General features: G+C 33.1%; 1 protein-coding gene across 2 annotated transcripts in view; it reads left to right on the top strand.

Annotated features, from left to right (window-relative positions):
• LOC139527996 (uncharacterized) overlaps window positions 1–18,711 on the top strand; it is a 289,349-nt gene that overhangs the window by 83,834 nt on the left and 186,804 nt on the right. Inside the window, exons 24-25 of one of the 2 annotated variants that reach the window (XM_071323756.1) lie at window positions 17,471–17,556; window positions 18,128–18,176. The exons of the other annotated variant lie outside the window; for it this stretch is intronic. Of the exons in view, the coding sequence (XP_071179857.1) occupies window positions 17,471–17,556; window positions 18,128–18,176 (135 nt within the window). The remainder of the gene's footprint in view (window positions 1–17,470; window positions 17,557–18,127; window positions 18,177–18,711) is intronic. 2 annotated transcript variants of the gene reach the window in all.

The raw sequence follows: 18,711 nt of genomic DNA, 5'->3' as shown, positions 1-18,711 counted from the left end.
TTTGTCAAAAACAGCACATATTTATGTAGCAGAAGCATTCTACTTTCCAAAAAAATAGCTAAAAGATTACATTTTCACAATTTTGCAAAACTGCTTATTTGTGGGGCCAAAAAGGGGTCTTACTGAACCTACTCCTTCAAAACCAAATTAAAATATGTTTATATAAAAAAGGTCTAAACCGGTGGAAAGACCATCAATGGTTCTCTGAACAATTGGTTTTTAATTATTATTAGGTCTTTCCACTTTTCTGTGGAAAGACCTATTGTTTTTCTTCTGATTATTTTTTTTTTCTTCCGCCTAATTTTGTTCTTGCGATAAACATTTGTTTCGCAATATGTCGCTTAGATATTTGGTATATGATATTGAACAGTTTATGCGCTTTTGAAATTTACCCTGCGTAAACGAATACTTTTCTTTGTAGGAGTTATCTCCCCAAACACTGTTTTCCTTGTTAGCGCATCTCCTTCGCAACCGTAAAAGATTATGACAAATTTATTTTACAAAATTGCTCGTTATATCCTTCGCATGATTTGTCCTATTTTGACCAAAGCGATATGACCGCTCCATATGAGAGTTATTTCCCCTTATGCATCTGATATAAGTGATATGAATTTCTATCTTATAAATCATAAGTGATAGAGACCTAGGATCTTTTGGTTTGAGGTCCTTGGTCCCAAAAAATGAAAATTAGGTCAAGGTCAAAGTTCAAGGTCATATTCTAATATTTGAATTTGGCTTATTTTCACTTATATCCAAAGACTGTTTAAGATATCAACAAATTATTTTTACTAAATTGTTACTTGCGACATGTCGTAAGATGTAAATTTTGATTGCAAGCGTACGTTGAATGTAAAAGGGAGTTTTCTCCCCTCTTGTATTTAAAAATACGCGTTTGGTGATGTAACTCATTAACTAAAATATAATAAAGACCTATGGTCTTTTGATTTGAGGTCCTTGGTTTATGACCTTGAAATTGATCTCAAGGTCATAGCTTAATTTGACGTTCTAGATTTTGACCTTTGCTTTTATTCTATATGTATACATGATAAAGATATACAACTTTTAGAAAAAGGTATCAAACCATTTAACCTTGTAAAAAACAACCGGAAGTGACCTTTTGTAAACCGGAAATAGCTATTTTTTTGTACTTTATTAATACAAAAGTATATAGAACCAGATATTTTTGGAATCAGTGTCAAGTAAATATTCAAATATAATCGGAAGTAACATTTTTCAAACCGGAAGTAACAAATTATCTCCCTTATTTAAAAAAAATGTATGGAAACAATATATTTTTGGAATCAGCTTACTTGGAGCTATCATTTGACGATTGAAATGACATTTTAAACTTAGTTTCACAACTTTTCATATCAAAATACATTGTTTTGATGGAAAGACCTTCAATTGTTCTCTGAACAATTGGTTTTTAATTATTATTATTATTCTTCCGCCAAACTTTGACAAATTTATCCGCGTAAACCGTAAGAAGTGTCGCTTTCATGTTCACACTTTGTATCGGTGTCATGAATACCTATCAGGAACTCACCCTGTGAGTCGAAATATTTTGTCGGTTCGGAGTAATCCCTCTGAAACCCAAAAACCTTGTTATCGTTCCAACACCGTAACCGTAACAGGTAGAAAAAAAAAACAAAGGGTGAAATTTGTTAAGGACCAGACCCCCGTTCTTCGTTACATTTGGATCGAAAAGATTCAACGACTCATTGGTAGGGTTATGCCCCTATTAAAATTAACCGGTGTCGGTTGGCCACCAAAACTCAGAAACCGTAAGTCATAGACACCTAGGATCTTCACCATTCATCATCAATTCATGTGACTTTGAAAAATATCTCAAGGTCAAATGTGTATGTTGACCTTGACCTTTGACCTAACACCTTGTTATGGGAAACTCAGAAACCATTATACTTATAGAAGTTTTGAATAGTGGAAAAGGTTTGGGTCATTAAGGCTCAACTTTGTTACATTTTGACCGAAGAGATTTGACCTTTCTATAAGGGGCATAACCCCTGATTTAGGTGTCTGAAAAGACAAAATCAGCTTTTACTATATAACCAAAGGTCCTAGACCCATGGGGTCTTCAGCAATGACATTGGGGACTAATGACCTTGACAAAGGTCAAAAGTTCAAAGGTCAAGGTCATGTCCCAGATAGCGAATTATGTGTTTTTGACCTTATTTTAAGGATTTTTAGTGTGTTTTAGAGCTTTTTAAGGTTGACCTTGACCTTTGACCTTTCAACTTTTTAGTCGATATCTCAAAAACGGTTACTCTTACAGAAATAGTAAACAGTGAAAAATGTTTGGGTGACTGAGGCACAACTTTTCTACATTTTGACCGAAAGGATTTGACATATTCTTAAGGGACATAACCCTCGTTAACGGTTTCTGAAAAGGTAAAATTAGCTTTAACTCTTGAACGAAAAGTCCTAGACCCATGGGTCTTTTATAATGACATTGTGGACCAATGGCCTTCACAAAAGTTACAAGGTCAAAAGTCAAGGTCATGTCCAAATTATCGAATTTGTTGTTTTTGTCATTTTTTAACGGTTTTGTGTGTGTTTGAGAGCTTTTCAATGCATTCTACGACTATTGGAACATGTACTTTACATTTCGAAAAGGAAAGACCTCTCAATTGTTCAAGAACAATTGACATTTTATTAAATCTGTCTTTCTTCAAGATTTTGAAGGAAAACGATATTTTAATAGTCCCAAGAGACCAATCTTTGACCAAGAAGCGTCGATATCAAAGATAAGTGCATCAGAAAAGCAATTAATGTTTCAGAAGGATTAGATTTTATATTTCATGGGAAAACTAACCAGATGTCTGTAAAAATTTGTTAAAACTAGTAAAATTTGTATAATTGGTCACCTATAAAAATAATATTTAGAAAAGTTACTTATATAAGTAATTTTTAAAATAGCCTCGTTTTCAACATTACTTATACAGGTAATTTTAAAAGTTACTTGTTTAAGTAATGCCCCTGACTGTCTATTTGATTGGGTCTAATACCCTTCAAAATTTTTGCTAATGATTCAAAATCATAATGATTTTATTTTTTAGAAAAATATTGTTTTAGCTTTAACTTATTATTAAGACAAACTCTATGTGTTTCTTTTATATGTTCAGTTCATTGGTCTTGAGAATCAATGTTTCATGTTGATCATATTTGTTTTTCGTAAATTATTTGTTATAAATTTGGACGGTTAGCTTTCTTGTTTGAATTGTTTAACAATTTTATGTTAAGGCTAATACAGCCGACTATATGGTATCTGGTTTTGATAAAAAAAAAAAGATCGATAGTTTCAATCAAATGTTCAGTTCATTGGTCATCTGAGTTAGTGTGAACTTTGTTCCGAGAAATCGACAGTATTTATTTTTGTTTCCGATGAAGTCTTTTAAAATGGGCCTACAATGTTCCAATATTTTCTTGTGTGTGTGTGTGTGTGCGTGTGAGTGCATTTGTCAGCTTTCCAATGTATATATGTAGGACTCAAATATATGGTGAGTTCCAAATGTATGGCATATTCCTAATCAATGGTAAATGTGACGTCATGCCTTCCTAAATCTAGGCAGATTTTTTACAATCCTAATTTATGGTAAGTTTGGTAATTTCCTAATCTATGGCGGATTCTTGATGTTTCCAAATATATGGCACGTCATGTTGTGCAAATGGAAAACAATGCAGTAAAGACACATACGACCAATGACTTGTCTTAAACATGTGGAAAGGTACGACGGAAGCATGTCTATAAATATTTGTGAAATTAACATTTCATAATGATCAACCAAACCGTGTTGGCAACCAACAAATTCGTAAATGGTGAATTCATATACTTTATTACAGACTTCATGATTGAAATGATGTGCAACGTATAAATAAACATTTTCTAATCTGTGCATGTTACCTGTTTAATCTAAACATTCATTAAACGAACTGGTATGTAACAAAGTATTAGATTTTAGCGCAATTTTTTGCAGCAGACCTGTCGCGTATTTGCAGCAAACATTCCGCAAATACAGAATCTATGTTCGCTGCAAGTCTGCAGCAACTTCGCAGCAGACCTGGAGCAACTTTTTGCAGAAGGCAGATTTTTTCGGTAAGGGAGGTGCAATAAAACTGCACTGTCTTACATGCTGTTCTTACAAAAAAGGTAAAACCTGGAAAAATAATGTTTATAGGCGGGTAAACGTAAGGATTCGTTTCTAATGAAAAATATTGGGCAAATAAATTTACACCTGCTGGCACGGTAGAAGGTGAAAGAGTAAAATGTTTGAGTTTTTCACCTGACGTCGTCGTCATAACATTTGAATCAAATGATATTAGATCAAAATTATGTGGTTTGTAAGTACTTTCTAGTATGGACAAGCTTTCTAAACTAAGTTCTGAATCAAGTGAAGAAACTGATTGAGATGGGGCGTCCGCCTCATTGAGAGTAGGTGGAATGTACTGTAAACGAAGATCAATATTATTTTCGCACACCAGCATAAATGAATCCTTCATGATGTCATTAAATATTTTGTTTTTACCTCCCTGATTTTCCCGCACGGCAATAACTGATTTATTATCAGTTACGATTCTAAACTATGTTACAGACCTTCTAAAATTCAAACTGACCATTATTCCGTGCGTTCATCGTGTATCGTGCGTGTTGCGTGCGTGCATCGTGCGTGTATCGTGCGTGTACCAATCGTGCGTTCATCATTCATCGTTCCGTGTATTTTCCGTGTAACGTGCCTGCATCGTGTATTCTTAATCGTGTATCGTGCGTGTATCGTGCGTGTATCGTGCGCTCATCAAACATCCATTCTTAACCGTGTATCGTGCGTGTATCGTGCGTTCATCAATCATTCATTCTTAACCGTGTATCGTGCGTTCGTCAATCGTGTATAATTGTGTAGATCAGATAACGTGCATTTGTGAAACGTTCATCTCTAATTGTGTAACGTTCATACATTGCGGTTTTTATATGATAGTCGGTTATAGAGCGGTTAAAGTATATGTATGTATATATATATATAATATATGTGTATGTTCCGACTTTAAATAAAATTTACAGTCATACTTACTTTCTTGTAGACTCTTAATTAACTTCTTCGTACATAACGTTCATACAGATTCATGACTGTTTGTGTAAATATTTTATCATCTGTAAAGATTTTGTGGTTATTCGGTGAATCTTGGCTGGGACTGACACATTTTGATATAATGATACATGTTGTACGTACAAACAATAACATAATATTGACATTTCTACGACAGAAGAGTTAAAATTGGAATTTCTATTCAACTGAGCCAAAATGGACTTAAAAATATACTGTTGGCCAACTGGTATTTGTTAAAAATATTCTGTCAATTAAAAACAAATGTGTTTTTGCAAAATTTAAATGTGGGGTAGCTCCACTAAAAAAATAGAAACTGGAAAGTATGAAAGAAAAGAAGTCCACGAGATGACATGTGTTGTAGCTCTACTATTGAAGATGAACTTCATGTCATTCTAAAATGCCCATTATAGTATAATATTATACATTTTAATGAACATTTTAACCCGCGGCTATAATTATCAGATAGCGAAAATTTAATATTTTTATTTAATAACGGCAATGTTGCTGCTATAGTCTCCAAAAACACCTTATTTCATTGAGAAAATACAACATACAAGATTGTCGGGTAAATGTGGATTGCGGATTAAAATGTTAAATGTCAAACATGAATTAACAAATCAAAGTGAGGCGAATTAACACGAATATGTATATTCTCTTCAACAGTGGTTGAATTCTCTGTTCTGAATTTCGTTTAAACTAAGCTAAAATGTTTTGTTGAAAATTGAATAAAAATAAACATTACATGTATTTGAAGGCATTATTTTAATTAAACAAATATAAGATCACGCAAATATGTCATGTATTATTTTAAATTGAGGAACTTAAAATTGGATTTACAAGTTTGAGATATAATATTGTTTTTTTTTTATATAAATTAGTTAAATATATGGTATTATCATAACAAGTATTTACTTGAATGGAATAAACATGGAACACTTTCACGGATTCATTTTTCATTGTGTTCATGGTTGTCTATCAATGACACCGTTTTTAATGTATGTCTAAAAGATTATTATCCGAAAAATAATTCACAATAGTACGTTGTTACTGACTAGGTTGGTCCCCTCCGTAAAACATTCAGTATGCCTTCGGAACATACAAATATTAAGGTATTGTCAAGAATTTCAATAACGGCCGGGAAACAAACTAGTTGTTAACCTTCTATGATTATTAAAGAATGACGGATGTTTTTTTTTTTTCGGTACGTCTTAACACTGCTAAGAAATCCTTAGTGCTCACTAAGGCTTTAATTGACTATACAATGCCACTAAGGAATAGAAGGAGTGCTGTTATATGTATTATTTTTATATATCGTGTTAGAGATTGATATTTAATGCATAAATTTCAAATTTTACAGAAAAATAATCATAAATAAACGAGATATTCAACATTGTTTAGACACGTGCCGGTTTTTCTTTGATATGCCGAAAATCAATGAACTGTTTGACACGTGCCAAATAACATATATATATATATATATAGCAACTGACGATCTTTTTTATTTTAAGTGATTTAAAACAATTGTATCGAAAAGATTTATGCTTCAAATACTTAATTTATGTGTTGTTCTTATTTAAAATGATGAAAAGGACAAAAAATTTTGCTGTTGTTTCATGTCTTTTGCAACAAAATTGTTTGCCATAGGAGCACGACTTTGATGTGCGCCAACTTATAAATAAGAGTGTGGTCAGCTTGTTAAAATGTTTATGTAAGATATACGTCGACAAAAGGAATATATATATTTAAAAGTATTTTGTTTTTATTTTAATTCCGACAAAGATGCGCCCGTATGTCAGAAAGAAATCTGATTTGTATGTTTTTGTCGAGTCTTCGACTTTAGTCGAAAAAGCGAGACTAAGCGATTCTACATTCCGTCGGCGTCTTTGAAATTTTAATGGCCGTTTCTTAAACTATCCTGGATTTCTATTAAACTTGGACAGAAGCTTTAAATAAAGCTAATACTAACAATGACCACTGCCCTTTCTCGATCTTGATATCTATATCACTAATGGAAAGCTGAATACTAAAATTTATGATAAAAGGGATGATTTTTTATTTCCTATCGTTAATTATCCGTTTTTAGATGGTGACGTTCCCTTGTCACCATCTTACGGTGTTTATATATCTCAACTTGTACGATTCGCTCGTGTATGTAACAATGTTTTAGATTTTAACGAGAGAAATTTATGTATTACTGAAAAATTATTACACCAGGGTTTTCGATATCACAAACTAGTCAAAACATTTACTAAATTTCATCATCGGTATAAAGACATTATTCGTAAATATAGCTCAACATGCAGACTTTTAATACGTTCAGGTATTTCACATCCAATTTTTTATGGTAATATTCTTTATAAAGCACAAAGGTGTCAGTATTCACCTCAGAAACTTACAAAACCTTTGAATAGACTTATTAAGAAGGGATATAATTACGATACTGTTGTCAAGTCATTAAAGATTGCATATTTTGGCGTTAATATTGAGTCACTGATAAGGTCTTTGCATCGGAACTAAACACATTTATTCTAAAAACAGTTGTTGGCATGACACGGGTTATGTTCTTCTCATATATGTTATGATGGTATGATACTAAACCCCTAACGGGAAGGATTGTGCCTGATGTTCATATGATGAAATCATAATCTTTCAGTCAGTTAAGTTGAAGTCTGGAGCTGGCATGTCAGTTAACTGCTAGTAGTCTGTTGTTATTTATGTATTATTGTCATTTTGTTTATTTTCTTTGGTTACATCTTCTGACATCAGACTCGGATTTCTCTTGAACTGAATTTTAATGTGCGTCTTGTTATGCGTTTACTTTACTACATTGGTTAGAGGTATAGGGGGGAGTTGAGATCTCACAAACATGTTGAACCCCGCCGCATTTTTGCGCCTGTCCCAAGTCAGGAGCCTCTGGCCTTTGTTAGTCTTGTATTATTTTAATTTTAGTTTCTTGTGTACAATTTGGAAATTAGTATGGCGTTCATTATTACTGGACTAGTATATATTTGTTTAGGGGCCAGCTGAAGGACGCCTCCGGGTGCGGGAATTTCTCGCTACATTGAAGACCTGTTGGTGACCCTCTGCTGTTGTTTTTTATTTGGGCGGGTTGTTGTCTCTTTGACACATTCCCCATTTCCATTCTCAATTTTATTGTTAATAATCATAAGATAGTATCAAGAAATTTTAAAACACTTATTAGATTCATAAACTGTCCCGGGTTTTTATCAAACTTGGACAGAAGCTTTTTTCAATCAAAAGATAGTATCAACAAGAATATTCTATTGATTTATTTCCTTATTATTTTTTTTTAACAAATTGTCTGTTTAACATATTGTTTGAGATAATTTATGAAATAATTACTGTGGTGTGTTCATTACTAACTGTTGAAGGCCGTGGGGTGACTTATGTTGAAAACTTCTGTGTCATTTTATTTCTGGCGATGAGTTGTCTCATCCCCAATCATACCACATTTTTTTTTCTTGTTATCAAAACTTCAACACGTATTTTCAAAAACTTTAAGAACGATTGTACGAATATGTATTGAAACCTCGTAACCAGCTTCAACATGTTCATGTGTGGACAAGTATCATTTGCAAATATTTAAAACACGTATTCAAAATGGCGATTAACTGGAAACAACAAAGTATTAAAACCAGAATTTGTGAAAACGCTCCACGAACAACTCAAGCTGACGACTTTGGCGCAATGGAGTGCGATGGTTAATAAAACGCGGGATATCTTAATTAAAGTCTACATATGTGTAATTATCATGAGCAGTATATTTGTTTCAATGTCAGTATATAAAGCATTTTTTTTAATTTGTTTTTTAGGGATGCACCCAGTTGCACCTTTTCATTTAAAATATATTTCCGTGACGTAACCTCGAAAGATTAGTCACATCACTAAAAACAATAAGGGAAATGAAACTTCTTCTCGCATGTTGCACTTTGGGTAATAGTTCTCTTCGACAAAATACTGCCTTACACTCAATTTTGGTATAAATATAAAGAAGCCAAAATTTGGTTCTGAAATGTATATTTTTGTAAACTCTAAAAGCTAGGTAGCATATCCCTTAATTGATATACTAGGCTCTTAAATTCGACAATGTTTAGAGACAGTGCTAGGGCTGTTAGCAAGTCAAGGTCGTTTAACTCTCATTACCCGTTTAGAGATTTTCTGAAAATACAATGGCTTTTGCCTTATTCGAAACAAAAACATTAGCAAATATAACTGGTGGCCTTCGGCTGTCAATTGTTCTTTTCGGGTTGTTGTCTCTTTGACACATTCCCGATTTTCATTCTTAGTTTTAAAATAACTAAAAATACTGTTTACAATTGTCAGTTCAAAATACATTTAAGAAGTCAGTGCGTTGATAAATGATATATTCTACTGAATTTACTATATCCGTTATTATTACGTAATATATATATTATATAAGTCCTGTGTCCAGGTGGAAATAACGGGCCGTAATAACAATATGTGATTTGTATGTCAGGTGAAAGTGACAACGGGTGGTATGTATACTAAAATGTTTATCGTCTTCCATTATACATGAGGGTGTGAATGGGGGTTTATAGAATGAAATTATAGACAAAAAAATAAAGAATACAAAAAATAACCAGACAAATAGAAAAGAAAATGATGAGGTACTAGAATATATGGAATAAAGACTGATCGGCAAAAGGTAAAACGAATTATAAAACAAATTGCCTAAAAATATAGAATACAGAAATACTGAATCCCCATTCAGACCCTCATGATCTGACATTTAAAGCTTTAGGGCATTTATGGGCATGCGATACAGTTTTAGACCGACAGTGATTTTTTTTACAAAATCAATTTGTACATGTGTATATGTGCTAAAAATTATATCTTCATGTGCTGAATTTAAAAGACAAATGCGTTTGAATTATTCGACATTTACTTATTAATATTTCGGTTTCTTGGACATTTCTGTCCTTTGAGCAGACAACCTTAACATTTTATGTTTCAAAATATAAAGATATGCAGATTTCGGTAAAGAGATAAGGAATATCTTCGTTACAAAATTGGGTTCTTCCTACATTTGTGTAACAATTCTTTGTTAATAATTCATTTTTGTTAAAAGAAATTGATTTCAGAAAAAACGGTATTTTTGTTGAATATCATCTTCGCTAGCCAAGGGTTACGATCTACTCCCGTTCTCTGAAGAGAACGGGGGTGGATCGTTCAGAGAACGGGAGTGGATCGTTCAGAGAACGGGAGTGGATCGTACCCCTTGGCTAGCGAAGATGGTTGAATATTTATCTAGTTAAAAAAAGTCGTTAATTTCTTCATAATAGTTGGAACAAAAATCTACATACGGTATCAAGCCAAATTTCTAAAAAGAAGGGAAATATGCTCTTAAGCTAATGGTTAAATCTCGAAAAAATGTTAAAATGCTAAAAGTTTTTAAAAGAAAGAGAAATAATGTCTGCTATTTTAGATTAATTCTGCGAATCGTTTTTGTCTGCAAAAACATAAAACAGAGAGATAAAGAGAATCACAACTAATTGAATAAAATGGAGGATTGAAATGGAGAATGTGTCAAAGAGACAACAATCCAACCAAAGAGCAGAAAATGGTGCGTCTAAACACGGCTAAGGACTCATAAATGCACTAATATGTTATAATATGCTACTTAGGACTAAAAGAGTGATGTGCAGTGTAAACAAATTTCCTATCTAGATTGAGATTGATATTTAATGCATATATTCAAATTTAATCAATAAAAGATCATTGATAATAATTGAACAATGCCTGGTGCCGGTTTTCGTTAATTTTTCCAAAAATCACTGAACTATAAGACACGTGTCAAATTACATAACTGATAACACTATTACCTTAAAAAATGAAAAAAAAATTATTTAGAGAGGAAAATTACCCAGACATTTAGATATATTTACCACAAAAATATGTTTTTAAATTTAAAAAAAATCATTTAATATGAATCGGTTTATGATTTAATGAAAACATATAGAAAATTGTGAAGCTGGTTTTTTTTTCAGGAAAGAAAATAATGTTTGCATCTAGAAAAATAGCCCCTCCCCTATAAATGATCATTAATTTACCTAAGTGGGAGCTTAAATTTTGGAATCAATCGCGAGGCCTTGTTGTCACAGTGGAAAAATGGACACAAAAAAAATGATTTGAGACTTTTCGGACATTTTGTAAAAGATTTTGTAAAATCACTGTTTTGTTATAATTGCAATATTTCACTAAGGGATTTTGTCATTTTTTATTGTGCAAGATTTAAGTCAATTTTAGAAGATTAAGCTAATCTAATTTCATGTTTTAATTTGTTTTTCAATTAGCGACATTTTACTTCAAAATGATGTATTATTCGTATATGACCAGCCAAACCTTTAATTCCATAAATACGTCTGTTTGTTCTATTGTTAATTATTATCTATGTGTTGATTTTTCTGTTATCCCTTAATTGAATTTTCCCACTCATTTAGAGAAATATTTGTCAAGTCTATTCAAGTAGTTTTTGGTTTGTTATATAAACTATGTTGTTTTTTAATGCGGCAGATTGGATTTAGTATTACACTGAGCAGTTCCAACTCTGTTCAATTGTATTCCATGCTGAACTTATTAAATTATACCTCGCGCTAACCAGAGTCGTCTTTCGTTACAAGAGCTTGTCCCAGAGTTAGAAGTCCGTGCAGACTTGTCGTACTGTTTATTGTGTGTGTGTGGTTCCAGGTCAACACATTTCCCAGTCACAGATACACCCAGAATCTATTTGTGACATTTTCGTTAAATCAATCCGAAGCACGGGGTCGTGCTTCAGTGGGAGAAGAGGCATGTTGTCACAGTGGAAAAATGGACAAAAACAAAAATAACAAAATCCCTTAGTGAAATATTGCAATTATAACAAAACAGTGATTTTACAAAATCTTTTACAAAATGTCTGAAAAGTTTCAAATCATTTTTTTGTCCATTTTTCCACTGTGACACCTGACTGCCATAAACAACAGATTACGAACAGCAAACAGTGGATACACCAATTCATTGATATGTATGAAAGACAACGACGGACACAAAATGATTGCACTGAATAATTTCAACTACTATTGAGATAGATTTTTCAAATCTCCTTATCAAATTAGACATGCATTTAAAAAAAAACGTTAGGATATCTATTACCGTTAGGTTTCAAATTGGAATTAAAAATTGCATTTTCCCAAAGAGTTTTAGGTAAAACCTCGTGAATCTCACCTCCTAGAAATTTGAAGTGTCAGCTAAGATGTTTGAAAATATGTATGAATTTTCTTACATACTTGAAATTGGAAAGGAATATAAACACATCCAGTATGTTTACTGTACAAACAAACAACAGTCACCAATTGTGTCTTATATTGTTGACGTCATTTTTATTGAAATCAAAATTTGATTAATTGATTATTCAGTGGTTGTTTAAACGTCCAGTGGCAAACATTTCATGCATATTCAGGACGAAAAGTCTTTTCAGAAGTATATAATGAAGTATTTGGTATTACAAATGTTTAAATTTTCTAATTATTTAGTAAATGTCATTTTCTTAGGTAGTTCTAATTAATTTGTACGAGTCAAATTTTTCTGACAAAATAATATCTTTTGCTCTCAATTAACACATACGATTCTGATAACAATGGATAATATAAGTAACTTTGTAACTTAAAAAAAGAAATTATGATTGTTTAATCAGGTGTTATGTCAGTTCGCTTGTGTCAGTCGGATCACTGATTTTCGGCAATATCAAGGAAAAACCGACACTTTCTAAAGATTGTTCAACTACTCATTTATTGGTGAAATTATAACCTAATATGTCCTGTTGATAAGTATACATGTACATAACTACAAAAATTTGCAGTGAATGTTAACATAAAAGAATCAAATAATTTCTGCTATGCTTGTAGTGAAAACGAAAACCGCTTACAATATTTTTTAGATATATACATATATAATCGTTTATAAAATGTATCCGTCAAAGTGAAAAAAATATATAACATGTAAAAATACATAGATCATTCATTTATTGCAATCAATTATATCAAACATGTTAGTTAAAATAATTTCTAGAACCAGTCACTCTCTGTAGATATAATGCGTCGGACATTGTATGCATACAAATAAAATCTCGATTTTTAACTGTATGAAATAAAATTAGTAAGAGTTTCGTGGAACACAATGTCTCGCCTTCGTTTGCCGTAAACTTGAACTCTCAGGGTGAGGCTGAACAAAATCAAGACACTATATTTTGATTGTTATGAGCTTCTGTCCAAGTTCAAAAATATTTCCGGTGCCTATAAAATAGCCGACTTTAATTAAGTTATTTGAATCTGAGCTGGCAAAATAGCATATTATCTATTATGGTGGTATCGGCAAAACAGCTACAAGTATTGCCTTTAATGAAAATGCATATCAATTTTAAATACTATTCTAAATAAAATAGCTTTGAGAATCGTGTAAAAAGCGTTCGTTGTTCAGTCGTCAATGAATCATTCAACGTGCGTGTATCGTGCGTGCGTGTATCGTGTATTTATCATTCATCGTGCATCGTGTGTGTATCGTGCGTTCATCATTCATCATTCATTTTGCGTTAATCCTCCGTGTAACGCTCATCGCTCATCGTGCGTGTATCGTGCGTGTGGTCAGTTTGAATTTTAGAAGGTCTGTAGCACACGGGGACACATGAAGACTCCATTGCTTTGGTAATGGCATCTGCCTCTTTCGGGCGAAAAGGACGCTCGTCTTCATTTTCCCAAAATTCCCAAGGCTGTAAACCCTGATTTTCCCCGTAGTAACTGAAACCCCATATTTTTATAATGAAGCATATGTTGCAATAGTCAGTTGCTTGTGTGATTTGAGTCTCCAAGGTGTTACGCCCTTCCAATTATCTAAAACCTTCCAGTGTTCTATCTCCCTCTTCAGGTCACCATCAATGTTTACATCACGTGAACTTTTATTGCCGCTTGAAATAGTTGCGTTGACCTCTCTGTAAAAAAAAATGTGCTGCTGGTATAGCTAAGTTCATTGACAGACATTTACCTTCAAACCGTTGCAAAGTCCTCACGCTGACCTTCTCAGATTTCAAGATAAGCTCTCGCAATGCAATAAATGATAGTTTCTTATCTGACGGCAAATAAAACATTTTTGTTCTGAGTCAATAAAGAAACATAAAAAGTTATAGTCTGGGAATGGTTAAATCTACTTTTTGTTACATAGATAGTGTGTAACCTAGTCTAGTAAGTAATTCCACTAAAGCATAACTGATGGTGTTTATATTTCCATGGGGAAGGTGAGGCTTTACAGATGCAATTAATAGCCGATCACCAATGTATTGTAAAGTCAAGATATCAAGCTTCCTGAGGAATGACGTTACAAGCATACCAATTGATTAATAAATGAAAGCGGAAGCTTTCCAACCGAAAAGAAGAAATGAATAAAAAACAGCCACTAAACTGAAAACCGCAAAAAGGTTAGGATTTCCTAGTAATCTTTACATGATCGTAGCCTGATTTTTCATCCAACGCTATCATCTCGACTCTTTCCGAACCATTCGGGGTACATGTTTTATATTTTTTTAATTGAAACGGATTAACTTTGACATGTTTGAGGTTAAGAAAGCGTTCATTGTGACAGAGTCGAGTTTTACTTGGCTCTATTGTCTAAGGAATTATTATACGAGGCAACACACATTCTTCCAGCTTTCCCCAAAGTCATATCGAACCTGATTGTAACATCTTCGTTATCGCTTTCTCAATAAAAGGTATAAATAATAGGCATGAAGAAGAGTTATGAAAATAAGCTTTTGGTGGTATCTTTCCTTTTAAAATTACATGTAGCTTTACAAGATTTAAAGGAGTCGTTTACGTCTACACCATTGGTTACCCAACCTTGTATTTGTATCGGAAGATTGTCGTCGAAATGTTTTAACCATTCATCGTTATTTTAATTAATTCCACCAGATACAAAACTGTCAGGATCTCAAATATGAATTATTTTTAGATCATGATGTATATCTGACTTCAAAATATCAATTGTAATATGGTGAACTGCATTTGCTGGCTTCTCCCCCTACAGCGTTACCCATGTTGGGTGCTTCCTAAAATGATGCAATACACTACGAGAATCAAACTGAACCTTTTTCTCCCATTCCGGAGTAGAAAGGTGCGGAAAACCCGAATTCTGTGTATTTACATTCTGGAATACAGAATAGATTTCTATACCAAAATGCAACATGTGCAAGGTATACAGATATAATGGAGGCAACCAACTTAGGTAAAAGGAAAGGGACAAGCTTAGCAGCTGCAGTCCACATTATTTAGGATTCACTAGGGAATCAGTGTTCACGGACAGAGTTGCTGGCTTGAAAATAAAAATATATAAAATACATAGGCAAAAATTATGCAAAAATATGCTTATCTTAAAAAACTACAGAATATGATTTAAAGCACTAATTAATTAAAAAGCTAGATACACAAAATTTTACAAACTAGATACAAAAATCAATACAATTATTTCCCATTAGCGTTTTTCATCTGCTAACAATCCTTCACAACGTGATCAGTCGAATTGTAGAACATTTCGGACATTTTACCATTGCTTTTCCCACTTAATCAGAAGCTTTCCTCCTTGAACATTCAAGGTAAGAGTTGAAAGATTTATCGAACGCTGATATATTTGCGTGCTGATTCATCGAATGTTTCTGCATCTTCGTCGTTTTGTCTTTTGGACTTATTTGCCAACTCGTCAAGATTAAGGAGAACTAGAGGCTCGCTGGGGTTTGCCTATAAAGCTAAACTCTTTACCTTGTCTTTAAACTATTTAACGTTATTCTCCTTTGACTTTTCTAAATCTGCTACTCTTTGCACAATATGATGATTCTTCTTTTTCTTCTTAGGAGGAGGGTCATCATCTCCCGAATCTTACAATCAATTATAATCTGTATCTAATGTCCCATTAAAACTGTAATTACTATCATTTTCATTTAGAAATATATTAATATTAAGCGTGCTTTATCATAATAAACCTAGGGGGAAAACTCATTAATGCTAAAACAGGAAAAACAAAACCGGGAATGTAACCTTAAAAATATTGAAATTAAAAATGTTTTATTTAATGAACACGTACATTACTGTGAAACGAAAACAACAGATAAATCTAAAGGGGATGCGACTTCACGTGTAAGCAAATTATCAGCGGATAATGGAGGTCATTAACCGGTGACGCTCGTACTATCGAATAAGGTTTCCACTAAACTCTAGATAAAATATATATATATTGATCTCGTTTTCTACATACGCAGGTCCTCCCCCGCCGGTTGCCCTATCTTATTAGCCAGGATAACCGTTACATGTAGGAGTTTTTTTTCAAGTTATCCCCGTTAACAGGTCCAGCCGCAAGCTCTAGTATATGCGCTTCATCCCCCCTCCCCCCGTAATACTCGTGAAATAACGTTTGCAGTCATTGTCTGTTAAGTCCTCTGTACGAACAGAATATTTTACTCTCCCTGGCTCTGACCTGGGGGAATTCTAATATCATTAAACTTTTTAAGGAGCTTCAGACCCATATTATTATCCGATTTCAAATCATACCTCCTTTTAAGGTCATGGTAGGTGGCATCTGAAACAAAAGGGATAGCAATATAGTCACAAGAAAATTAGAAAAGCGTACTCTAAGGAACATATTAATCCCAACTTTATTAAAGAGATAATATTGTAAATAGTAACTAGTAAAAAATATCACGGTATTCAAAAATAAAACCCAACATTTTAAATAAATATGACCTCAAGTGACAACCAAAAATAAATTACAATATCAAGTGCCAATCAGGCTAAATATAACTATGACTTCATTAAAGCCTTTAGAAAATCAAATCATAAACGGGGACTAATCAAGTCCTAAAAAAAGGGAACACATCATGTTCCGATCAAAAGTAATAGAATAATATACCTTTGAAGAAGGCGATGCGTCCTCTCCGGTAGCAAAATTGAAAGTGAGGCTTGTAATCGTGCACAGTTACACTTCACTGAGAATAACAACGAAACAACAGAAACACTCAAGTGCAACAAAACCCAAACGAAAATGCAACACACACAGAAACGAACTATAAGATGACAATTGCCATTTTCCTAACTTGGTACAGAACATTTTAAGAAAAACATGATGGGTTGAACCTGGTCTTGTGGTTTACCAAACCTCCCACTTAAATGCAATGTTTAATATAACACTAAAATGACAATATAGCAAGATAGGACTATAGTACAATTAAATGAAAAAACACCAATATATCTTTTGCAATAAATAAGCATGTACTGTAATTAATTATCTTTAAATAGGTTGTATTGTTTATCCTGTTAGCCCTTATACACTTACCTGTTATGCCAATATTGATGATCAACGTAACAGCTCCTCCTCTTAAATGGTACGTACATGTATAACATGCATCACTGTTACCAAAAGAATTCAATAAATGTAAAGATTTTTATGATGACGTATTTTAAGGTCCCGATCTCTCTAAATGTTTGATCTTTTTAGCCTCAATTAGTTCGTAAATGTTTTTTTCTGGGATTTGGTTAAATAAACAAATTCACTATGAGCATCATTGAAGTGACAGAAGTTTCCAGATTACGAATCTACTTCAGTAATGTTAATGCTATTAACGATATCTGTAAAATCGATGTACAGTGATTACCACAATTCGCTATCTTATTCTATTTTGATTTAACTTGTCAATTAAAAAGGTGAACAACTCACTTAAGTTGTCCGGCAGGCACCATATATGTATACGCAATATACTACATACATGCCGTCAATTGCAAGTGTCCTTTTTTTGTTGACATATTGTAGTTTAGCATATCTCAGTTCACTGTGTAGTGTTTAGATGTTAACTTATAAGTTTAATTTTTTTCATTTTTGAAACTTTTTTAAGCTGACAAGATCAACAGATGTTTGAATAAAGAAATATATCATATATAGTAGTTTGTTTGTTATAGGTTATACCAGAAATACAATCTTCCATTTATGAAAGCCTTCATTCAGATGGTAAGACACATTTGTTTCCAATGAATATAGATATGCTACATGATATATGATCATCTACTGAATACAAGTTGTGCGTAAATAGTAATTGCAGAAATAAAAAGTCTAGGTCACACATTCACGGATTTGACGCCGGATTAGCTACGGATACGATCCGGCATCATTGGTGGCAATCTGTATTAGTCCGTAGACATCCGTATTGTTGCCGTAGTCATACGTAGTAGTACTCGTATATCCTTGACAATGTTTGAACGTGTTCACAATTTGATCACGGATCAAACGACCGTAGTAACTCCTTACTAAATCGTATCAAACCGTACTGATCCGTTTTAGTCCTTATCAAAACCGTATTAAACCGTACTCATTTGTAGGCTAGAATGATTTCTACGGCTTGTTTCGGAGAACCGAGAACCAGCACGGTTACAACACGTACTGGCAAGGATACAATACGATTTTTACGAACGTGTCAAGGAACGACACGATTTTATAACGTTCCAATACGGATAGCTATGTATTAGCCAGGGTTCTGAAAGTCTAT

This window comes from Mytilus edulis, chromosome 6 (assembly GCF_963676685.1).
Source record: "Mytilus edulis chromosome 6, xbMytEdul2.2, whole genome shotgun sequence".
Classification (NCBI taxonomy): Eukaryota; Metazoa; Mollusca; class Bivalvia; order Mytilida; family Mytilidae; genus Mytilus; species Mytilus edulis.
This window is presented reverse-complemented; position numbering and strand designations above follow the sequence as displayed.